The sequence below is a fragment of the Patiria miniata genome, unplaced genomic scaffold (genome assembly GCF_015706575.1).
Source record: "Patiria miniata isolate m_02_andy unplaced genomic scaffold, ASM1570657v1 HiC_scaffold_28, whole genome shotgun sequence".
Taxonomy (NCBI): Eukaryota; Metazoa; Echinodermata; class Asteroidea; order Valvatida; family Asterinidae; genus Patiria; species Patiria miniata.
The window spans coordinates 8,854,722-8,874,104 of NW_024037067.1; the positions used below are offsets into that span (position 1 = coordinate 8,854,722).

The 19,383-nt window shown below is 42.0% G+C and overlaps 1 protein-coding gene across 2 annotated transcripts; it reads left to right on the forward strand.

The window, feature by feature from the left end:
- Positions 1-13,934: 13,934 nt before the first annotated feature.
- LOC119734955 (LIM domain-binding protein 3-like) lies at positions 13,935-19,122 on the forward strand. 2 transcript variants are annotated; one of them, XM_038208611.1, is made up of 2 exons: positions 13,935-14,887; positions 18,383-19,122. In XM_038208611.1, the coding sequence occupies exons 1-2, from the start codon at positions 14,149-14,151 to the stop codon at positions 18,961-18,963; spliced, it is 1,320 nt and encodes a 439-aa protein (XP_038064539.1). In that variant the 5' UTR covers positions 13,935-14,148; the 3' UTR covers positions 18,964-19,122. The 2 variants fall into 2 exon arrangements, with proteins under 2 accessions (XP_038064539.1, XP_038064538.1); XM_038208610.1 differs by having other exon boundaries at positions 17,314-18,507.
- Positions 19,123-19,383: the final 261 nt, after the last annotated feature.

Genomic DNA, 19,383 nt, shown 5'->3' on the forward strand with positions numbered 1-19,383 from the left:
AAAAAAAAAAATATTGGTCTCTGGTCAGACCAAAGTTCCGGAATTGACGCGGCCAAGCGGCCTTTTTTTTATTTTATTTTTTTTCTTCAAGCTTGGATTGTACAGACAAGGGTGGGGAACTATTATGCTTTTTTGGGTCCTCATGTACATGGTGTCCTCCATTATTTGCCTTGGTGCTTTCGATCATTTGCCTTGGTACCAATTTCATTCCTTGGTGCTCTTTGGTAAACAAAAATTGAGGAGGTGCAACTTGCTACTTGCGCAACTTTGAAATTGCGCGCGCAAGTTTCAAACTTGCGCAAGTAGCAAGTTGTGCTCGACAGTACTTGTAGTAATGATTGCACGAGGAACAGCGTGCGCTCGCGAAGGTTTATTAGTCAGACCCTATTTATATCTAACAGTACGTCTAGATTCCAGACTAACTGCTACAACTCCCCAGTTCATTAGGAATTTTACTGAAAGGTATGCGACAAGGTATGCAACAAAATTCACGACATTGCAAACAAATTCGCATACGCGTGTGCACATATTCGCGAATTGTTTCACGACATCGCATACGTGTGCGCACATATTCGCGATAAATTTTGCGACATCGCATACGTGTGAGCACATATTCGCGATAAATTTCTCAACAACGCATACGTGTGCGCATATATTCGCGAATTGTTTCACGACATTGCATACGTGTGCGCACACATTTGCGATAAATTTCCCGACATCGCATACGTATGCGCACATGTTTGCGATATGCGATGTCCCTTCAGGGCCACCATACATACGCACATACATCGTATGTCAGTAAGCCCGCAGGGCACGTGTTACCGAGTTTAAATCCTGACCACAGTGACTGTTTTAGCCGATTTTCGGCTAACTTTGACAGACTTTATGTTCATGCATAGTCAGAGACGTATTATCGATTAAAAAAAATCATAATGCGGAAAAGCCCTATGTTCTGTTGAAAACAGACATAGATCTCTAGTTTTTTTTTTTTTCATCTTCTTTCTTCTTTTTGTCGCCTAAACCCATAGACTTTGTGCACGTTTTTTCTGGCCTCCACTTTTGGCATCAATCTTTGTCATACATCATTCTAAGTTTGCATAAGCATAGTCCCTATAGCAAAGATGTGTCCCGAAGATTGACGTCATGGTGACGTCATCGACTAATTTATTATAGATTTTTGAATATTTAATTTTTCCCATAGACTTTGTACACAGAAATTTAGAAAAAATGTTGATTTTCAAAGGGCATTTTTGACTTTTTGCCAGTCATTCATTTGCACCAATCTTTGTCCAAGCAAAGACCCTAATTCAAACAACATTGTGTAATGATGACGTCATGATGACGTCATCCGGTGTGTATTTATAGGCAATTAATTGTGACACTTTTAATATTTAAAAATGCATAAGAAATCAACCGTACGCATCCGCAGCATTCTGTTACCGGCAAGTGGTAGAGTAGGTTGAGGTCTTTATTTCATTCAGTGTGCGTGAAATCACGTGACCCTTGCTTCCGGTCGAAAAAGGCCAAAACCGGAAGTGGCTTTTTATTTAAAAATGGTAATAGATATGAACTTGCTTTTAACGGTGTTAGTCTCTTGGCTAAAAGTATTCTTCAAATCATCTACCAATGACGTCATGCAATCTTCGAGCGCCCTCTAGCGACAGGTTGAAAGTTTGCAAAAATGTATTTTGAATAGATGTCTGTGGCGAAGTTTGTCGGAATCGCCTAAATATTGGTGTATATGATGACCTTGATCCGCTTAAGACGTGTGCGAAGTTTTAGGCAAATGACGTCATCGGACCGGAAGTTATAATAAAAAGACCCTTTTTCATTTGAAAATTCCTGAAAAATCAACCATGGCAGTTTTTATGTTAGTTTTTACTTTAATTGTCGATTTAAGGGTAGGTCTAAAACATTTCAAAGCTTCGAGGCAATAAGCGAACTCGGACATGCCCTGCGCACGCTTAAAACTACAGGTTAACAACACCTCTGCTCTAAAACATGCACAGAACGCCTATATGTACATATATGTACGTTACGCACATACATCCTATGTCAGTCAGCCTGCAGAGCACGTGTTGCCGAGGTCAAATCCTGTCCACATCACAGTGACCGTTTTAGATTTTCGGCTAACTTTGACAGATTTTATGTTCATGCACGCGCATAGTCAGGGACGTATAATAAAAAATCAGAATGCCGAAAAGCCCTATGTTACGTATTTAAAGGTGCAGTTTTTCTGCAGTGGGATTTTCCACAAGTCTTTTCCTATACAACACTGATATCTTACTGAGTAGTTCTGAACTTCAGCCGAGAATTACTATGAGAAGGAAATAAAAATCGTACTTTTTTTTCGCGCTGTCATTCGATTGAACATATTCCTAAGGGTCAGAATATCAAGTAATATTTCATAAAAATGTTTCCGTTCAAAGGCAATTTACAAATTTAAAGGTGCAATTTTTCTGCAGTGGGATTTTTTTTAGCCCGTTAACTTTGTACACGTGTTAGCCCATTGACTTTGTACACGTTTTCAAGCCACCATTTCTATAACTTGGCGATCTGGAATCGTCATCAATGTTACAGCCAAGGAAGACCCTCATACAAAAATTATGCCAAGACTATGATGTCATGATGACGTCATCACCTAATTTTTTTTATTGATTTTTGAAAATTGACGTACATATTATGAAGTCCTATATCTACAGAACTGTAAGTCTGATTGGGTTGAAACTTGGTATGTGGCTAGACCGGGATGTGTTATAGGTAAAAAAAAAATTAAGTGACACCATGATGACGTCATCCGGAGATTTTATATGAATATTTGAAGTTTTTGACCTTTTAGCCATATCTCATGAACGTAACATGCAAAATTCAAAATTCTTTGTGTATTTGGTCTGTTAGGTAAAAGGTATTTGCACAACATTTTGAACAAAATATCTGACATCATTATGACGTCATAAAAATGCGATTTTTCAAAATACATATAAGGAAAGGTCTGACTGTCATAAAACTTAGTGGGTAGGTAAATAATGGTACTAGTATACAAAGTTTAAAGTGACGTCACGATGACGTCATCGTGTGTTTTTTATAATTTTTAGATATTTATAATTTAATTCTGCTTCCACAAATTACACACTTTCTTTCATCGGATTGACATTCAACTTGGTTCAAACCAAAATCACAATGACAAAATGTGCATTGAGAAGGGTCTTAAGGATGACGTCATTGCAGGGCAAGTGACATCATTTGATAAAATTATACTTTACGAATTATTCTAAGCGTTTTGAACAACCTTTAACTGCATGAAGCAAACTGACTGCAAAAGGACAAACGAAACAAATATTTGTAAAATGCGAAAAAGCCCTGTGTTCTGTTTGCAAACAGACATACAGCTCTAGTTTTTTTTTGCTTTTGTTTTGTTCTCATTTTTTTTTTTTTGGCTTTTTCGCAATTTTGCGAAAAAGCCATTTTTCTGTTCTCATTTTTTTTTTTTTTCATCTTCATCTTCTTTCTTCTTTTTGTCACCTAAACCCCATAGACTTTGTGCACGTTTTTTCTGGCCTCCACTTTTGGCATTAATCTTTGTCATACATCATTCTAAGTTTGCATAAGCATAGTCCCTATAGCAAAGATGTGTCCTGAAGATTGACGTCATGGTGACGTCATCGACTAATTTATTATAGATTTTTGAATATTTAATTTTTCCCATAGACTTTGTACACAGAAATTTAGAAAAATGTGTCGATTTTCAAAGGGCATTTTTGACTCTTTGCCAGTAATTCATTTGCACCAATCTTTGTCCAAGCAAAGACCTTAATTCAAACAACATTGTGTAATGATGACGTCATGATGACGTCATCCGGTGTGTATTTATAGGCAATTAAATTGTGACATTTTTAATATTTAAAAATGCATAAGAAATCAACCGTACGCGTCCGCAGCATTCTGTTACCGGCAAGTGGTAGAGTAGGTTGAGTTCTTTATTTCATTCAGTGTGCGTGAAATCACGTGACCCTTGCTTCCGGTCGAAAAAGGCCAAAACCTGAAGTGGCTTATTATTTGAAAATGGTAAAGATATGAACTTGCTTTCAACGGTGTTAGTCTTTTGGCTAAAAGTATTCTTCAAATCATCTACCAATGATGTCATGCAATCTTCGAGCGCCCTCTAGCGACAGGTTGAAAATTAGCAAAAATGTATTTTGAATAGATGTCTGTGGCGAAGTTTGTCGGAATCGCCTAAATATTGGTGTATATTGACCTTGACCCACTTATGACGTGTGCGAAGTTTTAGGCGAATGACGTCATCAGACCGGAAGTTATAATAAAAAGACCCTTTTTCATTTGAAAATTCCTGAAAAATCAACCATGGCAGTTTTTATGTTAGTCTTTACTTTAATTGTCGATTTAAGGGTAGGTCTAAAACATTTCAAAGTTTCGAGGCAATAAGCGAACTCGGACATACCCTGCGCACGCTTAAAACTTCACGTTGACAATACCTCTGCTTCAAAACATGCACAGGACAGGACGTCCACAATGTACATGAACATGCACGTACGTTGTACATAGGCACATACATCGTATGTCAGTCAGCCTGCAGCGCACGTGTTGCTGAGGTCATATCCTGTCCACAGTGACCGTTTTAGCCGATTTTCGGCTAACTTTGACAGATTTTATGTTCATGCATGCGCATAGACAGGGACATATTATAGCACTTTTGGCATTAATCTTTGTCAGATATCATTGAAAGTTGGCATAAGCATAGTCCCTATAGCCAAGATGTGTCCCGAAGAGTGACGTCATGGTGACGTCATCAAGTGATTCATTATGGATTTATGAATAATTAATTTTTCTCAAAGACTTTGTACACAGCTTTCTCCACAAGTCTTTCCCTATACAACACTGATATATCTTACTAGTTCTGAACTTCGGCTGAGAATTACTATGAGAAGGAAAAAGAAATCGTATTTTTTTTACGCCTGCCATTTGATTGAAAATATTCCCAAGGATTAGAATAGCAAGTAATATTTTATAAAAATTTTCTCAGTTTAAAGGCAAATCACGTATTTAAAGGTGCAGTTTTTCTGCTGTGGGATTTTTAACCTATTGACTTTGTACACGTTTTCAAGCCACCGTTTTCATAACTTGGCGATCTGGAATCGTCATCAAAGTTACAGCCAAGGAAGACCCTCATACAAAAATTATGCCAAGCCTATGACATCAAGATGACGTCAGCATCAAGTGATTTATTATGGATTCATGACTAATAAATTTTTCTCATAGACCATGTACACAGCTTTCTCCACAAGTCTTTTCCTATACAACACTGATATATCTTACTGAGTAGTTCTGAACTTCAGCCGAGAATTACTATGAGAAGGAAAAAGAAATTGTATTTTTTACGTTTGCCATTTGATTGAAAATATTCCCAAGAGTCAGAATATCAAGTAATATTTTATAAAAATGTTTCAGTTTAAAGGCAAATCACGTATTTAAAGGTGCAGTTTTTCTGCTGTGGGTTTTTAACCCATTGACTTTGTACACGTTTTCAAGCCACCATTTTTATAACTTGGCGATCTGGAATCGTCATCAAAGTTACAGCCAAGGAAGACCCTCATACAAAAATTATGCCAAGACTATGACGTCACGATGACGTCATCACCTAATTTTTTATTGATTTTTGAAAATTTACGTACATATTGTGAAGTCTTACATCTACAGAAATGTAAGTCCGATTGGGTTGAAACTTGGTATGTGGCTATACCAGGATGTGTTATAGATTAAAAATGAGACCTAATGCAAAATTCTTTTTTGCATTAGGTCTGTTATGTAATAGCTATTCGCACAAAACTTGAAAAATGTGTGACGTCATCATGACGTCATCAAAATCGATTTTTCAAAACTCATATAAGGAAAGGTCCAATTGTCATGAAACTTGGTGGGTAGGTAGTTAATCATACTAGTATGCAAAGTTCGAAGTGACGTCACGATGACGTCATCAAAAATTTAAAAATAATTGTCGATTTTCAAAGTGCGTCTTCGACTCTTTGCCAGTAATTTATTTAGATCACTCTTTGTCCAAGCAAAGACCTTGTACACACGCACATACATCGTATTGCCGAGGTCAAATCCTGTCCACAGTGACCGCTTTAGCCGATTTTTCGGCTAACTTTGACAGATTTTATGTTCATGCATATTCAGGTCATCCGGTGTTTATTTATAGGCAATTAAATTGTGACACTTTTAATATTTAAAAATGTATAAGAAATCAACCGTACGCGTCCGCAGCATTCTGTTGCCGGCAAGTGGTAGAGTAAGGCCGTGTCCGAAACGGGCTTCCAGAGCTACGGCTACGTCTATTGTCAGCGCGTCCCCGCGTATTTTCAATGGGCGAAGACCTAGACCTAGCTCTAGACAACTGATTCGGATGCAGCCTAGGTTGAGGTCTTTATTTCATTCAGTGTGCGTGAAATCACGTGACCCTTGCTTCCGGTCGAAAAAGGCCAAAACCTGAAGTGGCTTATTACTTGAAAGTGGTAATAGATAAGAACTTGCTTTTAACGGTGTTAGTCTCTTGGCCGAAAGTATTCTTCAAATCATCTACCGATGATGTCATGCAATCTTCGAGCGCCCTCTAGCGACAGGTTGAACATTTTCAAAAATGTATTTTGAATAGATGTCTGTTGCGAAGTTTGTCGGAATCGCCTGAATATTGGTGTATATGATGACCTTGACCCACTTAAGACGTGTGCAAAGTTTAAGGTGTATGACGTCATCAGACCGGAAGTTATAATGAAAAGACCCTTTTTCCTTAGAAAATTCCTGAAAAATCAACCATGGCAGTTTTTATATTAGTTTTTACTTTAATTGTCTATTTAAGGGTAGGTCTTAAACATTTCAAAGCTTCGAGGCAATAAGCAAACTCGGACATGCCCTGCGCACCCTTAAAACTTCAGGTTGACAATACCTCTGCTTTAAAACATGCACAGGACGTCCACAATGTACCGGTACATGTACATGCACGTACGTTGTACATATCGTATGTCAGTCAGCCCGCGCACAGCGCACGTGTTGCTGAGGTCAAATCCTGTCCACAGTGACCGTTTTAGCCGATTTCCAGCTAACTTTGACAGATTTTATGTTCATGCATAGTCAGGGACGTATTATTGATAAAAACAAATCATAATGCGGAAAAGCCCTATCTTCTGTTGCAAACAGATATAGATCTCTACTTATATGTCTATGGGTCCAACAGATAATCCATATTGGGAACAGCTCTGTGGTTGTTCACAACCACAATTTCTAGTAATCATCTTGATACCTGTAAGTCTTATGCTCGTGCACTTTTTATTGATTTCTCCTCTGCATTTAACACTATTAGTCCACAGGCTCTCCTACACAAATTGCAGCATTTGAATGTTAACCCACACATTTCCCTTTGGATAAATGACTTTCTACTCCAACGATCACAGAGGGTCAGAGTAACTGGTGTTAGCTCCGATATTACACAGGTTAGTACAGGGGTTCCCAAAGGTTGTGTTTTATCGCCCCTTTTGTTCTCCTTATTTACAAGTGACTTCAATGTACAAGGTGACTCATGTGTTTTGATCAAATATGCTGATGATACTGTATTGACAGGATTGATTACTGATAATAATGAATTGGATTATAGAAACAACATTGATCGGTTTGTGAATTGGCGTGTTGAAAATCACTTAATTATCAATGTGCAAAAAACTATAGAAATGGTTTTTAATTTTCAAAAGAACAAACAAACTATGCAACCCATTATACTGAACGATGTGTCCGTTGATGTAGTAGACGAATACAAGTACCGTACCTAGGTACTGTGGTTGATAGTCAGCTAAACTGGAATTCTAACACCACAATAGTTTACAAAAAAGCCAATCAACGGTTACACTTCGTAAGGAAACTGAAATCTTTTCATGTAAATACCAGGGTTTTAAAACTGTTTTACCAGAGTACAATCCAATCAGTTCTTACTTTCTGTGCTATCGCTTCCTCTCTCACTGTTAAACTAGAACGTATTGTGAAACATGCTGGCAGGATTATAGGTGATGATACTGAAGGACTTCAGAAGTTGGTACAAAATAGTCTCATGAGTGAGTTCAATTGTATTTTGTCTGACAATACTCACCCTCTTAACCCATTGATTGTCACTAATAAATCGGGTAGAATTCGACAACTAAGCCTTAAAACGAATAGGTTTAAAAATTATTTTTTACCCCATCCCATATACAATTTTACCTGTACATTTAGTAGATAAATGGGTTTTATGCCCTGTACGGCACCTGGTTTTCTGTTTCCACCTAGTTTTTAGCCAAGGTCGCTTTTAGTGTACTGTTTTAGTTGGTGGGGGAATGCTACTGTTCAAAAGTAGCATGTAGCTCTGGGCTGTTTTTCTGATTTGTGCAAATATTTTAAATGTATTTTAAATGTATACAAATCTATTGTTTTTATTAATTTTTTTGTATACGTTGTCAATTACAAGTTATAATATTTTATCCGTTTAACTTTTGATTTAATAACAAATTGTATTTTGTTTGGTGTGCCCTGTATGTCATTTGGATTGTGTTTCTTCCATTTCGTCAAGGTTTTAGATGGGGGGGGGGGTTCAACATGTTGTCCATAGGCTGTTTTTCATTTGATATTTTGTATTTGTTTTGTTTTCTTACTGTGCAATTTCTATTGTTGGTTCTTAGTATCACCTTTTTGTAATAGTGTATTTTTAAATATTTTACTGCACATACAATAGGAAAACAATTTCATGTGTCTCACATGACGAATAAATAAATTGAATTGAATTGAATTGAATTAAAGGGCATTTTGTTCTTTATAGGCCAATATTTACAGACCTATATGTTCGATTTGTTATAGATGACATTTTGGTGATGTCACTGATTGTTCATCACGTGCACAGAGTATTTGAAATATCCGAAACAGCTTGTGTTTGTCCACAAACACATTTCAAATTTTTTTTTTTTTTTTATTATAGCAAATTTCAAAACATCATTCAATCTCTGCCTTGAAATTTTGCATATGCATTTAAAGCACTCTGATTTTACAAAGTGACTGGCATTAGTGCTTTGTTTGGTTTAGGCAACAAAGTGTTCCAAGTAAAGATGGCAGTTTGATAGTTTGTCCATATTGAGTAGGGCTGTGCCGAATATTCGAATATTCGATCGATAATCGAATATTCAAATATTTATTTTCGAATAAGAATATTCGGTGGTGATATGCAATGAAATAAAAGGGTGGAAAAAACCTTTTTTTACAACAAAAGTGTATTCTCAAAGTTAAGTTTCAAGTTGCTGCCAAAAAAACCATAAAAGTAGCTTGTATATATGCCAAGCAATAATGCCATACATATATTACTTCTGCTTTGGGAGTGCTTGCAGTAAAGCCAACCCATTTATTTAACGCCGGACTGCAACACCAATCACTGATGCTTCGGACAAGACAAACAAGACATTTTGTCTTTCATGTCTTCACAAAACACTTCCTGACACCTTTTCATATCAAACTTCTAGCATGAGTAGTGACGTTTCCGTTGTCCGTATTTTTGTTTGTTGTTGTCCTACTTACAATCCCTACTTTCAAAAGAAAACCGCCGCTGTTTTCCCCGATGCGATCCTGGCAAGTTTCCCCGCGCGTTTGTGTTACATGTACATGTGTGCAGCATAGGAAAATGCAGTGTGGCATTGGAGAGGAGCACGTGTTAATTTGCCCACGTGCGCAGTGGGAAGGGCTTACTGGATCGGCTATTGACATCGCGAAAATCACATTCAGCAGAATCTCCAAAGTCTGGACCCAAGAGTCAAGTGAAGACAGAGACGTATTAAGCCAAGGTTTAGCCCCCAATAGTGGTGTAACTAGGGGGGGGGGGTGTCATTGGTGGGAGCACTTTATGTCCCCTAGTGGATGTCCATATCCTCCGGTTCCCCCCCCCCCCCCATGCTGGTTGTTCATGGAATGTGATTAGAACTTGCCCATCTGATTTTGAAAGCAAAGCGTGCAATACAAGGAAAGTAGGGTTTAACTGCTTACATTTTTCGAAGGAGGCACTTCAAAATAGTTTACTCAGGGGCAATTGATATGTATGGGCTAAATAATTCTTTTGTTTTGTCAAATTCAAGATTTTAAAGGGGGGAGGGCTGTTAGACACTTCGGGGCAAGGACATCTACTGGGGGGCAAGGACATCTACTGGGGGGCAAGGACATCTACTGGGGGACAAGTGCCCCCCCCCCCACCCCCATAGTTACGCCATCTAGAGCTACATGTACATGTGGCAAGATGATGCATAAACAATGGACGCAACACATTTGGGCAGTAAAGGGCAATGTACAGGTCAATGTTCACATGCAGTATGTACAATGTACATTTGTATGTAAATATATGCAAAGTTGGGTTTTTCCGGGACATGCTATCTTCAAAAAATCATAACTTAAAAACTTTAAGAGCGCCAATCAAAAAAAAAAATAAGATTGCTGCTGGCATCATAAACTAACATTTGAAAAAAAATTACGAAATTTGAAGCATATAGATTTTCGTAATTCAAGGTCAAAAGTCAATTCGTTTTCATTTTATTCTTTATTTCATGCTACGATGAAATGGAGGCCATTCAAAGAGCTTTAATATGATGTACAACTTTGCCCTGTAGGCACTATAGTTGTTGAGATACAAGTATTTAAAGTTCAGAGGTCATTCTAATTAGTCAAAAGTTCATTGACCCGTATCTCAAAAACTAATGAGCCAATTTACAAAAAAAAATTCAGTTCTGGGGGTTTTTCATAGGCCAATCATCACACCAAATATCGTTTCAATCTGTGAGGGTCGGGTCCAAAAGCGTGTTGAACTGACATGGAATGACCCATACCCATCAGGAATTCGACATGTAACATGTCAAAATCCTGATGAGCACGTCAGCTGGAGATAATCAAGCTAAGTGAGAATTACAGATTCCTGCTGTAATGATTGAGCTGTGATTGTATGTTCGTGACACGAACTACACGTTAAGAAGGCAGTATTCAACTAGAGCTAATGTGCTTCCCGAAGCACGGATATCAGCCTAAATTGCCGTTTTCACGGTTTGTGTGAATACTGACTCGCACTGACCACAAGGTGACCATTGCTAAATGTGGCTGAGTTCGGCAAAAGCATGTAAAAGAAGCAATTATGAACATTTGACATTAAGCCCGCCGAAAAATTACATAAAATAGCCGCCTGGACAATACATGAAACAGTAGTTAATGCCTGAAGATGAATCCGCATTTTAAACTATCAAAAATTAATCACAGCAATAGTGTTGTGTATTGGCCTCCGTACTTTTAATCCGTGGCGGAGTATCTGGCCAAGTACGCGGCTAACTTTACGCAGGTACTTGGCACTTCCGCTAAAACAAACCAAAAGAATGCAGTATCCAGATGCCACTTCTTGTGTACAAAGTCTATGGAGAGTGCGGCACTGTGCGTGCAATTGCCTGTCAATGTGGTCAGCCGCGCGCTTGGGTGACATCGTTTTTGAATGCCACACAACATCCACAGTATGTGAGTGGTGGTTTGAAACCTTCCCAGAATTCCTATATTTGAGTGGTCGGGCACAACCCGACCACTGTCTAGAATTGTTCCAATTAATTGAGTGGTCGGGCACAACCCGACCACTGTCTGGATTTGTTCTCATAAATCTTCTTTCTTTCCTTTTTTTTTCCGGACAATACTTCTCCGCGGGTTTTCTCCTAAACGGTATACGGTATGAACTTGTAACTTTCAATATATATCGACCCTCATCCGAAGTGGTGCATATTACTCTGACGTCATGATTTTTCATCAGGTGTCAAATTACAAGTGATTTTATCTGAAAAAGTGACCAATTACTTTCACCTATAACTCTTGAACTCAATAACCAATGATGGTGGTATTCTGTAATCAGATAGACAATTAACTGCTAAACATTTTTTTGTCGTGTAGTTTAACTCGCTTGACCTTTACTTCCGGGTCTACCGGAAGGTCAAAGTTAGGTGAATTCAAAATGAAGACGTTAGCCTGAAATCAAAACAAAGCACAATTTCTTCCGAACGGTTTACGGTATGATAAAAAAACCTTGTGTGAACCTGTACCATGTTTCGAAGATGTTGTAAATTTTGTTACGTCTTCATGACGTCATCAGATATAAAATTACAAGCGATTTAAAGGCAAATTTTGACAAAATAGTTTGCGTTATATCTTTTGAACTAAATAGAGTATCGTGTTCGTTTTTTCGTGAGGTTGTACACTATGCCGTGACTTACAGTTCTTGTCCCCGGACACAAACCCGCTTGACCTGTACTTCCAGTGTTACCGGAAGTGCAATAAAAAGCGAATATAACTCAAATGTGGAAGCATTTTACTACAGACAAATATATATTATGCAAGTGTTTAATGGGAAATGCTAGACACAAAAACAGTGTGATGACGTCATCATCCAAAAGGGCGCCCCCTAGTGGCACATAAAATAGTGTTTGTTTTCTTTATTTTGAAAACCATCCGTTCAAATTTTACCAAATCGCCCCTTGATATTTGTTGATTAACCACAGATAACTTGGCAAGATTTCAAATTCATGACGTCATCAGACCGGAAGTTACGTCTATGAGAATTTGAAAATGATCATATTTTAAATGTAATTCTATCATTTGATCCATGTCGTATATCTTCGAAGCCCAAATAGCGATATACATTACAATTTTCACCTTTTGCGTCCAAATACTGTGACGTTATTTAACTTCACAATGAACATTTATACACTCCGAACTAACTGAGTAGTCACTTCCCGTGAACATATACCATGGTACAAAAATGTTATTAATTTTGTTACGTCATCATGACGTCATCAAGTATCAAATGACAAGCAAATTAAGGGCAAATTTTGACAAAGTAGTTTGTGCTGTATCTTTTGAACCAAATAGAGTATCGTGTTCGTTTTTTTCGTGATGTTGTAGACTATGCCGTGAGAAACATTTTTTGTTCCCGGAAACAAAACCGCTTGACCTTCACTTCCGGTGTTACCGGAAGTGCAATAAAAACGGCATATAACTCAAAAGTGGGAGCATTTTACTATGTAAACTATAAAAGTGTTAAGTGAAGAATGTCAGACACAAAAAACAACAGTGTGATGACGTCATCATTCGAAAGGGCGCCCTCTAGCGGCACATAAAATAGTGTCTTTTTGTTTTTTTTAATTTGAAAACGATCGGTTCAAATATTTCCAAATCGCCCCTTGATATTCTTTGATTAGCCACAGATAATTTGGCAAGGTTCCAAATTCTTGACGTCATCGGACCAGAAGTTACTTATGCGAGAATTTGAAAATATTAATATAATATTTTAGATTTAATTCTATCATTTGATTCATGTCGTATATCTTCGTAGCCCATATAACGATATCCCTTACAATGTTCACGTTTTGCTTCCAAATACTGTGACGTCATCAAACCGGAAGTTAGGTGTTATGAATACATACAGTTATATTTTCCATATTTTCATACGTTATTTAACTTCGTTTCGGTTTGCGGTAACACCATGTGGTCTAGTCCTCTAGTCATCGTCATTCTCCTGACGATGACTAGAGCAGGCTAGTCGAAACGTTGAGACCAAAGACAAGTTCTTTTAGAACTTACAGCAGGACTGTTCTAAACAGAACAAAAAACTACTTAGCAAAGTTGATAATAAGCAGGACAAGTTCTTCTCAGAACTAATATCTTCTAAGCAGTAGTTATTACCACATGGTGTTACCGCAAACCGAAACGATACCGATACCCCACCATGCAAAGCCTCAAATCTTATATGTTATTTAACTTCACAATACGGTTTTCCGGTGCTCGTCTCCGGAGAACCCCTTTGGCACAGGGGGGCATGAGTGGACATTCTAACAGCTTTCTTGTAGGCAAGAAATCGTTTGGGATCTCTGATTGGTCCACTTGCTGCAGCCAGCACACTTTCAACCAATCCCTGCGGGGGAACTAGGCAGGCTGGCATTGTTTCGCGCGTTTTTCTCCCTTTTCCGCTTTCTTTCGCCGAGCTTCACACACGACAAAATAAAATCCTCCGTACCTTTCGACAATTTTCGACTTCTTCAAATCGCCCAAGAACCCCGCATTATGCCGGGTAACAGAGGCCGCAAGCGCAAGAACCCAAGGGACGGCGGACAGCGGGAAAAACGTCCCCTAGGCCATCATCCTCGCCAAACTCGAGCACAAGCCAGAGCAATGCAGACGTTGCTAAACCCGCCATCGGTCGCCAACAGCGATGCTGCAGGCTACGGTCCCGAGGAACAGCGCCCTCTGTCGTCGGGAGCGGAGGTCATACCGCCTGAGGTCACACGTACTCACGCTGCAGCCACCAGCGTGACCGCGACGGCCGTAAACGCCGCCGGTCGCCCGGTCCACCCCCAGATTCCGGCCAGCCAGCAACCCACACCACTGGCAGGGAACTCGAGCGGGGCTTCCAGCTCCTTTCAACTGCCAGCCGCCCAAGAAACGGCCGCACACGGCGGCAATTTGCAGCTGGGGGCCGCGACATACACCACTGCCGCGACGCCGGCGCCCGTTGCTGGCACCCCGCCGGCTTTCGCACGGCCTTCGCCCATATACACCAGCCCACCTGCCGGCGTGGTTACATCGTCGCCAGTGGCCATCCCCACACCGAGTGCTGCCCCATCCGGTGCCATGCATCCCCTCTACCAGCAGGCCTACGTCAGTGGCATGGCCCCATCATACTTCACCGGTTTTCAAGGTGTTCCAGTGGCACATCCTTCGACTACACCCATACCCGGGTCTTCCACCTCATCTGGCCAACTTGGACAGCCAGCCAAGGGGTACCAAAACCCATCCACCTCGGGTGAGTACAGTGCCAATATGGCCAACATGGCTACTGTTTGTGTTACCCCAAGCTCACAACCCATTTTGAGCATGATGAGTTCTCAACCTGCTCCTTCTCTGTCCAACCAGATCAACCCAAGCACCACTGCCATTAACCCTGAGTGGGGAGGGGGGCCCCTACTATCCATATGTGAACCCCTAGGGAGCACGGTATCACCTGGGGTCAAGGAAAAAATTGTAAAAAGCGAGTTTCTAGAACTCGACACGCTCTTGGACCGCCACGGACCTAACCCACAACCTCCCAACCTCACATTCACATTGGATAAGTCAGGCCAATTACGCGTGACTGACACAAAGAAAAAACCGCAGATAAATTCCATTTTGGCATGGACCGATGCATTCCTAGTTTTTGCATCTGTGTTCCTCAGTGCGCACCCCGCGCGGTTGCAGGAGTTACTTAAATACATGCACGTGGTTCGCATGGCGGCTGCTCGCTTCACTGGCCGCGGTTGGTTGGAATACGACCGGCAGTTTCGCATGCGCCAGCAATTTCACCCATCTAGGGCATGGTCCATCATTGATGGGGAGCTGTGGGCACTCTACATTGCTGCCCCAGGGCCTTCGTACGTAGGCACAGGCGGGCAAGGGGGGCCCCCACTTGTCGCACCCAAGCGAGCTTACAATTCTTTTCGCTGGCCATCCCGCCAACCCCCCCGCACCAGTAACATCTGCTTTGCATTCAATCGGACCCCGGGCTGCTCAAGGGTACAGTGCCCATTCCCCCACAAATGCTCCGCTTGCTTCTCAACCGGACATGGGGCGTCTGCTTGCAAAACCCCTGCCAACAAGAAAAATACCACTCGTCCCTAGGGGGCTTAGCCCACATCTTCACCCTCATCAGCCTTGTACTAGCTCTCCCAACTGCGTATGTTGCCTCGCGCATTCACCAGTGATTATAGAATGTCTCTTACCATTGCTTGATAATTACCCCAACACAAAGGTAGCAAATACGCTACGCTCTGGGTTCACAACTGGATTCAAATTGGGTTACAACGGCCTCCGCATAGTTAGGGATTCTAAGAATTTATCCTCCGTTAGAAAAAACCCTGAAATAGCACTCGATAAATTACATAAGGAGGTCCAGCTGGGGCGCATGGCGGGCCCATTCGAAACGAGTCCAATTCAAAACCTTAGAATTTCCCCGATAGGTCTGGTTCCCAAAACAGAACCAGGCAGCTTTAGGCTGATACACCACCTCTCCTATCCCGAATCCGACTCTGTCAATGACGGCATTGACAAACAATTATGTTCAGTACAATACACCACCTTTGATGACGCAGTTAGCTTAGTGGTAAGCTCGGGGAGGGGGGCCCTGATGGCCAAAGCCGATATTAAGTCAGCCTTCCGTCTTCTGCCAATCCATCCTGATGATTTTTGCTTATTGGGCATTAAAATGCGGGACAGAATCTATGTTGACAAAACACTCCCGATGGGAGCAGCATGCGCTCCAGCATATTTTGAGAAGTTTTCCACTTTCATTGAGTGGGCCGTGAATAGACGCTCAGGTTCTGGACACATATGCCATTATGTGGACGACTTCCTGATGGTCGGGGGGGCAACTTTAGGTGGCCCCCTCTCATGCCAGAGCACGTTGGACTGCTTCATTCAAGTTTGTGGGGAACTAGGGGTGCCACTAGCAAACGAAAAAACAGTCCTTCCCACCACAGAACTGACATTCCTGGGGTTGGAAATTAATTCCGTATCGCAAACTGTGTCAATCCCCACAGAGAAACTTATCAACATCACCAAAAAGATTCAGGAGGCAATCCGTCCCTCCAAAATAACCCTCAGAAATCTCCAATCACTCATTGGATCCCTATCCTTTGTGTGCCGTGCCGTCTCTCCTGGACGAGCCTTCCTCAGGAGACTGATCGACGACACAAAAAACGTAAAGCAACCTTGGCACCTAATTAGGCTTTCAAAGGGCGCGAAGGAAGACCTGAACATGTGGTAGGTGTTCCTGCGTAGCTTTAACGGGAGGACAATAATTCCTGACCAGTACTGGGCACTAGACGAAGATCTTCAACTATTCACAGATGCTAGTGGGGGCATAGGATTGGGGGGTACTTTCTGGGCCAATGGTTTGCCGGGATTTGGCCTCAATCTGTCAAGGATGACAACCCATCCATCGCTTGGCTAGAATTCTTCCCAGTAGTTGTGGCTCTCACACTATGGGGGAAATCCCTTGCCGGGAAGAAAATAATTATCAGGTCAGACAATGAGGCAGTGGTTTCAATAATTAACAAACAGTCATCAAAATGTGGGAAGATCATGAAACTGGTCCGATTTTTTGTCCTCCAGTGCCTCCATGACAACGTTAGCTTCAAGGCCAGACACATTTCGGGAATACATAATAACATCGCTGACGCGCTCTCCCGTTCACAGATGAATCGATTTCGAGAGGTCGCTCCCTCAGCAGCCAAAGACGGGCTGGAAGTCCCACCATTTCTATGGAGGCTATAAACACGGAAGCCCTCCGACTCCTGGGGGCATCCTTTGCGAGTAGTACTTGGGGAACATATAGCAAGGGCGTGGAACAGTTCATCCAATTCCGGCATCATGCTGGCCTCCCACCCCTCTGGCCATCCCCATGTGGCCACATTGCAGCCTTTATTGCCCATCTCTCACTGGAAGGCCTCGCCCCTTCCACAATCGGTACGTATACAGCCGCGGCCGCTTATGTACATAAAATTAACGGATGGCCCGACCCAACCGACAGCTTCATCGTTCGGAAAATGAGGGAAGGTTGCCGCCGCCAGGGCCGCCGCTGCGACCCTAGGCGCCCCATCACGGCAGAACTCCTCGAAAAAATATGCAACATTCTGCGTGCAATCACCTCGTCAAATCTTGAGGCTGCACTTTTCTGTGCCGCATTTTCACTGGCCTTTTTCGTTTTTTTCCGAGTTGGGGAACTAACAACTGCTAGCAAATCCGCCGGGCATGAGCGAACCCTCAACTTTCAGGACGTCTGGTTTGCAAGCAATGATCACTCTGTACTGGTGGTCAGGCTTAGGTTCTCCAAAACTGATCAACGGGGCGACTCTGTTGAACTGCGTTTTCATAGGGATTACCACTCCCCCACTTGCCCCGTGAACATGGTTTCAAGTTACCTCCTCCTGCGGCCACACTTTGCAGGCCCATTTTTTGTTCATGTAGATGGTACACCCCTAACAACATACCAGTTCAGCCAAATGCTGCGCAAATCCTTAGTGGCCCTAGGTCTCCCCCCTCAGGGCTTTAGCCCACACAGCTTCCGCATTGGGGCGGCCACTTCCGCTGCTCTGAATGGAACCCCGGTCCCGCAGATCCAATTATTAGGCCGCTGGAAATCCCAAGCCGTTAATTTGTACATCCGGCCTGACAAAGTCCTCCCTCCCTACCACACTGGGCTGCCCCAGCTGTAACATGTCATTTGCATCCTCGGTTCTGCTCTTGTTTTTGATTAACTCCGCAGGTACAACACGCACCTGGGTGGTTGGTGACAGCATTGTCTTCCGCGCCGGCGACCATGCCCCAAATGAGCCAGCATTGGGGCTGATCACCTGGCGGGGCGTGCGGGGTGCAAAAATATCATCGATGATCCCCTCTATCCGGGCACAACTCCAACACTCCCCGGTTCCTACCACCATTGTGATCCACCTGGGGACCAACGATTTATTTTCAATTCCCGTCAAAGAGATCCGAGGCAGGTTGGAGGAGGGCTTACAGGGGTTAAGACACATGCTGCCCCACACACGCATAGTTTGGTCGGACATCCTCCTGCGTCTGTTCTACTATGGAGAAGAGCGCCCGGGTGTTGGCAAGAAAAATGTCAACGCTCTGAATAAGTATGCTCATAGGGTGTGCAAAAACTTAGGAAATGCCCACGGGATCGTGCACTCTTGCACTATCAACTCTAGCCAGCAGTCTCTCTACTGGCGGGACGGCCTCCATCTGCCCACCCTGGGCAGCCAACAGTTCTGCAAGAATATTTCGGCAGCCCTGGCCTTTTTTACATCACACCCATCAGCCCTTCTCCATCCTCCCTCGTCGTAAGTTGCTGTCCATAGCCCACCGGTCAGTTAACACCTCGGTGTGGTCCTTAAAACCAGCCATTCAAATAAATATTACATGTCTTCTGCGCTAAAATTGCTTGGGTCATTTACTGTAGAGTTATCGGTTCCCAGCCAACATGTTATGCACATTGGTCCACTGTTCGGGGGGGGGGGGGGGTTGGCAAGTTCCTGTATTCGTAACTTGTTTGGCAGAAATGAGGGGGGCGGGGACACGCCCAAGGTGGAACTAGGGGGGTTAGGAAATCAGAACGACTAATTTTGTATAAAACCAATCACCAGAATCTTAATTCTAGCTAATCACCTAATATTCTGATTACTCTATATCTTGATTATAACCCTTGATCCTAAAGTTTTCATTGCCACCGTTCACTTTGGCTATATATTTTATATAACTGTAAGT